The following is a 9,448-nucleotide window of genomic DNA, read 5'->3' on the forward strand; positions in this document are numbered from 1 at the left end:
CTGAACGACTACAACAGGGCAATCACAAGCAGCCTTGGGCAGAGATCACTGTAGAGGGAGGAAAGGAGGGAAAGAAAGGGGAGGAAGATCTGTACTTTCCCAGGTAGAAGCTAAACATTAAGTGAAGATCAAATTGCTTCTGACTAGTATGTGATACTGTGAGTGAATCAGGAGTTACACCAGAGTGTCTCCACCCATTTTTCTAGGTAAGGTAACTGTCCCATCTGTCCCCCAGTAACTTTTTTTTCCAAAGGAATAAAACTTCCTAGGGAGTCACTGTACCCACCTACAATTAACAGAGCACAGCTGCAGGTACCTGAATTACATATGCATTGAAGAATGCCACTTTCTCTACAGATTTTAAGAGAATCTAAGCCCTGAATAAAACATATCACCGAAACATGGAAGAGTCATGTTTCTAGAATTTTTCTATCAGGTGATCATCAAACAATGCACCCCCTATAATCCCAGCAACTTCTGCCCTTATAAATCTTGACATTTAGATCACTCCACTCTGGTTCATTTTTCCATATCCTCCCAGTTTTCACCATTCTACTGAAGATCAATGTTCAACTCGATCTATGGCTTCAGCCAAGTTTCAAATCCTGAGAGATGAGGGGTGTGGGGAGGGATGTGGGGAGAAGACACAAGTGCTATTCTCTTATAATTTGCCAGCAGGTGGAAGGCTCCTTGAGAAATTTGCCTCCTTGTCTACAGTTTTATAAAACCTTTTAAGTAACTACCATAATGACTCAGGATAAATTCTAGATTTTAATTATTTGGTGATATATAGGTGCAAAATTTTTGAAAGTTAAATACTTAGTTCATGATAGCACTTTTGAGTAATAAACTTTAGAATATTTGAATTGCTATCTTTTGTTGGCTTCCACGACCTTCCTGGCTTTCTTTAATCTGTCTGGGTCTCAGCTTTTTGCAGAGTTCCATTTCTCTGTTGGTCTTGTAAATTGCTGATGCTCACCAGGGCTCTCTCCTTAAGAGCTTTTCTCTTGTTATGTGTATTCCGAATAATGTCATACATTCTTATGACTTTCAACACTTGACAACTCCCAAGTCAGTATCTATAGTACAGATTTCTCTTCAGTGCTTCTGACCTATGTATTGAGCTGGAAACATCCCTTCAGCTGTCCAAAGATCCTTTGATCCACTATGCAAGTTAAAAATTCATCATCCATGTACACTACCCCTAACCTGTCTTTTTGTTATTTCTCTTGAGGACCTAGTCTCAGTGAACTACTGCACTACCCACCCAAGTCACCCAAAACAAAAACTTGAATCTCATCCTAGACCCTTCCATCTCTCACATTCCTGAAGACCAAGCAACTGCCAAATCCTGTTGACCGCCTAATCTCTCTCCCATCCAGCAACTTCTAAGTGCCTCACTGTCATTTTCCTAGTAAAGCCACAACCATCTCTTGTCTAAAGAAATGTCACTGGTAAAAACTGCTTGCCATGGAAATTCCTAGGTGGTCTAGTGGTTAGATCCCATGCTCTCTCTACTGAGGGCCTCAGTCAGAGAACTACCATCCCACAAGCCTCAAAGCACAGCAAAAATGAAACAACATAAACTGCTTGATGTGTATTTTCTTTTTAACCAAGAATGTGGAGAACCATACCCTCTAACATTCTCTCCTAAGAGGCAATAGCATCTCACCTGGCCACCCTGTGACAAATAAATCTACCAGATCCTGAAAGTGAAAAAGTGAAGGTGTTAGTGGACTCTTTGTGACCCTGTGGACTGTATGTAGGCCATCAGGCCCCTCTGTCCATGGAAGTCTCCAGGCAAGGTACTGGAGTGGGTTGCCATGCCCTTCTCTAGGGGATCGTCCCACCCAAGGGATCAAACCCAGGTTTCCTGCATTGCAGGCAGATTCTTTACCATCTGAGCCACCTGGGAAACCCAGATTCTACCAAGAAAACAAAAGAGAGGTTCACCTAGTTTAACTTCCTATACAACTAGGTTATTCTACACAGAATTTACCTATCTTCAGCTTCCCATCTATGTGACTCCTCTCATAAAATTCTGCTACATTTACACATCTGGCAAGTTCTTCAATATTCTGAGAAAGAAGAAGCATTACCTCAAGTATCAAAATGTGTTGCCTTAAAAAGAGGTTGGAAAAGGTATACAGCAAAAGAAACTTAAAAATACATGATCACTGGTCTTTATTATAGAAATACACAAAAGAGATAAAAAATAAAAAAATATTGTTCTCTTTTCTTCTTAAGATGAACAAATCATAAAATAGGTCATGCCTTACAAATAATATGTAAAATAGTAGGTTAAGGTATGTTAAGCAACCTAGCAGATTTAAAAAATTCTGACCCTGAAACAGAAAGGCAGTTTTAGAACAAAAATTTTTCCACTGATAAAAAATAGTGTTTTAAGGTTAACTGTAGGGTTCTAAACAAAATCTTGTCAACATCTCTCTATAACATATAACATTCAAGTCCATATTTACAGAAAAATTTTGGCAAGCCAAGCTTGCGCAATTAAAATAAATACAATGTCATGTGGTCTGGTCTCCCAAAGCCTGGAATTTTGACCCTGGCTGAAGTCTTCCCAATTCTAATGCTATAAATAACTACTTTAGTTGAACAAAATGTGAAACTATTAATTCTCACAGAATGGGGTTGTGTCTTTTCAAATGTGTATGTCCTGGGCAAATATTTAGCATGGGTTTATTTGCTCAACAAATATTTACTGTGTGCCTACTAGGACTAGAGGGCTTCCCTGCAGGCTCAGTGGTAAAGAATCTGTGTGCCAATGCAGGAGACACAAGAGATGTGGGTTCAGTCCCTGAGTCGGGAAGATCCCTGCAGGAAGAAATGGCAACCCACTCCAGTATTCTTGCCTGGAGAATCCCATGGACAGAGGAGCCTGGCAGGCTACAGTTCATGGGGTGGCAAAGAGTTGGACATGACTGAGGGACTAAACAACAAGAAACCAGGAATAGGCTCCATACCAGGCAATGAAGATATAAAGGTGATCAAGACCAACACTATGCTGCTCCTTAAAAGACTAAGACAGCAGGAAAGAGAGTTAACAAAAAACTGCAAAAAGTCATCATCTGGGAATACAGGATAAGCAGGGGTATTTGAACAAATCTATCAGGGAAGGCCTTCTGGAGGAAGTTCAGAGGCAGTGTCTTTAAAACAAACATCTTCAAGGTAACAGAACTGTATGTCTGTACGTTACTGTTGTTCACTCCCATCAGTTATATTATTCTCATAACAGCTACAGGTTAATTTATATGCTAGGTTTATGTTCAGTATAAAATGAAGCTTAAAAGAGGCTTTATAAATCAAAGTTTCTTAGCTATAGTATGAAACATCAAAAGGAATCACTTCTACCACTTCAGGGAAATCAAATATAAGCATAATAAACGAAGAGACAACTCTAGTTGAAACTATTTCTGACACATGGCAGATTGAACTCATGACTTTCAGCCCCTTCCTCCTCTAACCACATTAAGATCACAATAAATGAATCTCTCAAAAGGTGTAAACACACAAGGACTGAAAAAGCAAAAAAGGAAAGGAGACTTAAACACTCAAGAGAATTCATCAGACTTGTACAATTGAAGGCCTGGAGGAGTGATAATTGACCTAGAGAAGCAGAGGCACTCCCTGGGTGCCTTGGAGGAGGAGGCCAAACAGAAGTTGGCTGATTGTCAGCACAGACCCTAGAAAGGATGAGGCCCAGGGAACACATGTTGTCGTGGAAGCAGAGCAAGCAGTGGGGCTGAAAAGAGAGGATGAGATAACAGGATGGAAGCCCATCCCTGGACATTCCCCCAGCACACATGCTCTCACACGAACATGCACTTGTGCCTGAATCCAGAAGACAACTGCTCGTCCCAACTCACTTATTCTTTACAGAAGTGCAATGACACCAGAGAAAAAGACTTTTAAAATACTGACATTTGGATGCCACCCTAATGAAAAGCCCAGATTACCAAATGAAAAGTCATGCTCAGGTACAAAGAGCTTCTCAAATTCAGACAGGCAACAACCACAAGTAAGCAAGGAAAACCTCCAAAAAGGAAGTGAGAGCTTAGAAAATCAAACGAAAAAAAAAAAAAAAAATCTGGAAGAAACAACACAATGCATGGAGTAGTAGACAATTTTTAAAAATCCTATAATTAATATTCTTATGATACAAAGAGAACTTTAGCAGCCATAAAACAAAACAGAATGCTGAAACACATGAACAGCAGAGAACACAAAATAGTTCTTTGAATTAAAAAATTAGGATAGTTGAAATAAAACATTTAAAAGGCAGGTTGGGAGATCAAAGATACTTCCCATATCAAATAAACAGATTAAAAAGCTAGAATGTAAGTCAGATTAGAATTTCAATTAGATTAGGATCTGTCAGGAAGTGTAACTTCAAACTGACACAGATTCCAGAAAAAGAAAACAGAGAAGAAACTGTCCAAGAAATAATACAAGAAAAGTACAAAGAACTTCCAGATGTGAATTTCCTTACTGAAAGGATCCTTAAGTATAAGGCACAGTAAACAAAAAAATGCCCACACCAAAGCTCATTATCCTGAAATTTTCAAACACCAGGGATAAAAAGATTATAAAAGTTTTCAGAGGATAGGAAAAATAAAATGCAAAAGGAATAAGGGTAAGACACAACTTCAGTATTATTTGATTTTTAAAACAATGTACAAGAATTTTTATAAACAGCAAGCAATAATAATGTAGGTAAATAAATACAGACAATAAATAAGTAAACAAATGAATAAAATAAAAATAAAAATTTGCTGAATGCTCACTACATGCTAGGAGTACCATTCTAACTCCTTTAAATATATTAACTCATTTAACTGTCACAACTCTATGAGACAGACTATTAATTTCACAGATGAGGATACAGGCATTGAGTTTCAGTAATGACACAACTAGGAAGTGATAAAACCAGAGTCCCAGCTCTCTGAGTGTGGGCTTTCAAAAACTGCATGACACTCTCTCAACTTTAAAAGTAAAACTGATTTGTTAGAAAGAAGAAAATACCATTTGAATCTTCAATGTTCCCAGATAACTGAGGTTGATTAAAAGGCTTCCCTTGTGGCTCAACTGGTAAAGAAACCCCCTGCAATGTGGGAGACCTGGGTTCAATCCCTGGGTTGGTAAGATCCCCTGGAGAAGGGAAAGGCTAGCCACTCCAGTATTCTGGCCTGGAGAATTCCCTGGACTGTATAGTCCATGGGGTCGCAAAGCCTCGGACACGACTAAGCGCCTTTCACTTTCACTTTCACTTGGTTAAACAGGACACAAGCTTAACATGTGTTTGTGACGCGGTGAAGGGGGTGAAGGTTGAGGGTATTTGTTAGTATTTTAACCATTCACTGTATAAATATACTTTACGCTATGTATTTGTGATTTGCTACTAGAAGGTCCTTAACATAGATTCCCTGCTCTACATCAACAATCTCCACCAAAAGAACTGATGAACTTACATCAGATCACCATCACCGATTTGGGCAAAGAATAAAGAGTATATAAATTATATGAAAGTTCAAAACAGAATAGTTGTCTCTTCCCCCAATTATTGTCATCTAAGCCCTTCACACTCTTCCTGTCTTGCAAGAGTTTTCCTAAATGACTTCCTAGTCATGCATGATTCTTGATACACTAATAAGACAAAAGCTTCCTGCCCCTCTTTTCACTCTTGCCTTATACTCACCTTTACCTTATATTGTCAACCACATGATGATACCTGAACAGTTTCCTCTGAAGTTTCTCTACAAGAGTTAATCCTCTTTCAGTTTCCTACTTTTACTGTCCTATCCATCTTCTCGCTTATTGATCGTACTTAAGAGTATCTGGCTTTACTAGGGGAGGAGGGAGAGAAATACACTTCTTGAATAATTGTTGTTTTTTAATCTGGTGACATCTTCACTCGTTCTTTCTGACATATAAGGAGGCTACACAGTTTTGGCATTTCCGCTCTTGGGACTCATAAACCTCCTTACAATAATGCAGTGGCCTCTGGGATCTCAGACCACGCCTTTGATGCGCTCGCTCCTAAGGTGCTGAACCTCCTTGATCATGCGCTGAGGCCGGCTCTGCCTGGGAGTACGTTCTCTCGCGTATGCAGCCCTTTCTGCCATGACTTTCAGCCTGTCTTGCCCTTGGCTTCTGCTGGGTCAGGGTTTTTTTAATTTTGTCGTGGGTTTGGGCTTTGGTGGCTAGGTGGCGGCTGCAGCAACCTAAAGGTCCTGATGTGATGCGTCAAGACATGTGATGCACCAGGTGTGTCTTCCCCACGCTGGGTGAACAGACTCGGCTGCCCGAGTCTGGGCTGCCCGGCCTAGAAGGTTTCGGTCTCGCTCACAGGACGTCCCTGATCGGCGGCCCCAGAGTCACACCGCGACAACCCCCAACGTCCGGTCTCACGCGCGCCCCGCGCGGCCGTCACCCCGTCTCTCCCGGCGCTCAGGTGTTAACACCTGGCGGTCTTCACCCCGGGAGTCACCTGCCGGCCCGCCCAGGCGCGCGCAGGCGCTCCCACGCACGTACCGTCTCCTTGGCAGCGGCGACCGGGATGGGGAACAGCCCCCCGCCGCCGGGCGGGTCCTCTGGCTCTGCGGCCGCGCTGTCCGAGGGGAGCCAGGGGCCCGCCGCCCGCGCGGAGTCGGCCCTGGGGTCCCCGTACAGCTGGTAGCACACCAGGCCGACCAGACCCCCGCCGGCCGCGGCAGCGAAGCTCAGCTCCCGCCAGCGCCGCCGCCGCCTCCAAGCCGCCTCCGCCACAGCCCCCTCGTCCTCCTCCCGGCAGGAGAAGGGCCGGCCCGGAGGGCCCGGGGCTGTCCCCGCAGGCCGCCCCCACGGCCCATGGGCGGGATGATGAGGCGAGCACGGAGGCGGCAGCCGAGGCGGCGGCCACAGGAGCCTCCGCAGCGCAGCCATAGCGGGAGCTGCCGGCGCCTCAGCCAGGAGGGGGCGGGTGAGGGGGGTGGAGGGGGGCCCGAAACCTCGCGAGAAGTCGGTGCGCCGAGCCTCGTCGCTGGCCGAGAGCGACCCTAAGATTGCCGCCCCTCACTGGAGTCACCTGTCGGAGCGCCTTCGGCTAAAGGGTGTAGAGGAGGGGGATCTCTGGCTGCGAAAAAGCCCTGGGAGGAGGCACAACCGGCTGCTCCTCGGCTCTGCATTCCCGGCCCAACCCCGCGGTCATAAATATCTTGCGCCTGCCTCCGAAGACACCTGACTGCGCGAAAACCCAACACCGCAGGCGACAGCCCGGGTCGGCGGGGCTGGGCCGAGCCCTCGGTTGCCAGGGTGTCCCGGCGCCCCTCCGCTGACTGGGTCCTCCGCCTCTGCTTCTCGGGGGTGGGTCTCCGTCAGCCTCGCGCCCCGCTAAGAAAGTCACAACCCCTAACGGTATTCTCATCTTCGGATAGACCGTGAATAATTTGCAATTGTATCTTCGGGCGTTGCGACAGAAAATGGCACATAAAAATTTGGCTCAAGTCATAAAACTATTAAGTCAAAGAATTTTTTTTATTACGTGACAGTTTCTGATATTTTGATGGGAGAAGGCTGATAGTGTTTGAGGGGAGAAGGCTAATACTTTTTTTTTTTTTTTTTGAAGGAGGGGGTACAACTGCTTTACGTTAGTGTTGCATTAGTTTCTGCTGCGCAACAAAGTGAATCAGCTATACTTAAACATGTATCCCTTTTGAGCTTCCCTCCCAGCCGCCCCTTCCCATCCCACCCATCTAGGTGATCAGAGCACAGAGCTGAACTTCCTGTGCTGTACAGCAGCTTCCCACTAACTATGTGGATGGTCTTAGAGTCTTGTCACTCAGAGTTAAGTCAGAAAGAGAAAAACAAATAGAGTATATTAACCAGTATATGTGGAGTTTAGAAAAATGGTACAGATAAACCCATTTCCAGGGCAGGCATAGAGAAGCAGAGTAGAGAACACATACATGGGAGGCGTGGAGAAGGAGAGACCAATGATTGGGGAGATTAGGATTGGCATACCTGCTGTTTTTTAGTTATCCTCCATGTGTTTGAAAAACATTGCCATACCTGCGGTGACTTCATTCTATACAACAGAGCTGTCTTGAAAGATACTTTTGGGAGGAAGCTGTTGATATAAAATAAATAATGGGTAAGCACATTGTGTCATTTTTGTTATTTCTGTACTTGTTTGTCTGCTACACTTTATGAGAACGTGTTTATGACATTTTTATCAGTTTCCTACTACGTATGTTTTTATCAGTTTCCTATGTATGTACGTATTGGGGAATATTCTGGAACCGCTGGAGACTCCCTTACTGGAAATTTTCATCCTGAAGTGCAATGGTGGGCCAGTCACCAAAGAATGAAATTCAGCACGTGGGACAGAGATAACGACAACTACGAAGGGAACTGTGCGAAAGAGGATCAGTCTGGCTGGTGGTTTAACAGGTTTGATGTTTCATAAACACAGTTGTAATTGCATTGATGATATCTGACTGCTGCTGCTGCTGCTAAGTCGCTTCAGTTGTGTCCGACTCTGTGCGACTCCATAGACGGCAGCCCACCAGGCTCCCCCGTCCTTGGGATTCTCCAGGCAAGAACACTGGAGTGGGTTGCCATTTCCTTCTCCAATGCATTAAAGTGAAAAGTGAACTGAAGTCGCTCAGTCGTGTCCGACTCTTTACGACCCCATGGACTGTAGCCTATCAGGCTCCTCTGTCCATGGGATTTTCCAGGTAAGAGTGCTGGAGTGGATTGCCATTTCCTTCTCCAGAGGATCTTCCCCACCCAGGGATCGAACCTGGGTCTCCCGCATTGCAGGCAGACGCTTTACTGTCTGAGCCACCAGGGAATGTTTAGAGGAATCCTTCAAATACTCTGAATCTATAAAGCAGAAGTAGATGTTTTTCTGGAACTCTCTTGCATTTTGGATGATCAAACAGATGTTGGCATTAGCCTGTATTAAAATAAGTAATTGAGGTGTATCTGATAGATTACTTATAGGCAAGGGCTTTGTTAGGAATGGCAATTTCAGAATCTGGGCCAGAAAATCTAATTTTGTTTGCCTCTGAAAACCCTTAGTCTTTACAAGAATTGCCAGGATCTAAACCCCTTGTGGATGTTTCCCTGGTGGCTCAGTGGTAAAGAATCCGTCTGCAATGCAGACACCGTAGGAGAACTGGATGTTCAGTCCTTGGGTTGGAAAGATTTCCTGGAGAAGGGCATGGCAACTGACTTCAGGATTCTTGCCTGGTGAATACTATGGACAGAGGAGCCAGGCTGGCTACAGTTCATAGGGTCACAAAGGGTCAGACATGACTGAAGCGACAGCACACACTTTGAGCTGTAGTCACAAGGGGTTTGAGTGCGTGCTGTTGCTTCAGTCATGTCTGACTCTTTGTGACCCTATGGACTGTAGCCAGCTTGGCTCCTCTGTCCATAGTATTCT

General features: G+C 44.4%; 1 protein-coding gene across 5 annotated transcripts in view; it reads right to left on the reverse strand.

Annotated features, from left to right (window-relative positions):
- MICU3 (mitochondrial calcium uptake family member 3) overlaps nt 1–7,166 on the reverse strand; it is a 78,052-nt gene extending 70,886 nt beyond the window's left edge. For 3 of the 5 annotated variants that reach the window (XM_005225991.5, XM_005225989.5, XM_005225990.5), the window contains exon 1: nt 6,553–6,963. In XM_005225991.5, the coding sequence (XP_005226048.1) occupies nt 6,553–6,942 (390 nt within the window). In that variant the 5' untranslated portion in view covers nt 6,943–6,963. Of the gene's footprint in view, nt 1–6,552; nt 6,964–7,084 lie in introns of those variants that run through there. The other 2 variants (XM_059882252.1, NM_001206097.2) reach the window with 2 other exon arrangements.
- Nucleotides 7,167–9,448: the final 2,282 nt, after the last annotated feature.

This window comes from Bos taurus, chromosome 27, assembly GCF_002263795.3.
Source record: "Bos taurus isolate L1 Dominette 01449 registration number 42190680 breed Hereford chromosome 27, ARS-UCD2.0, whole genome shotgun sequence".
NCBI lineage: Eukaryota > Metazoa > Chordata > Mammalia > Artiodactyla > Bovidae > Bos > Bos taurus.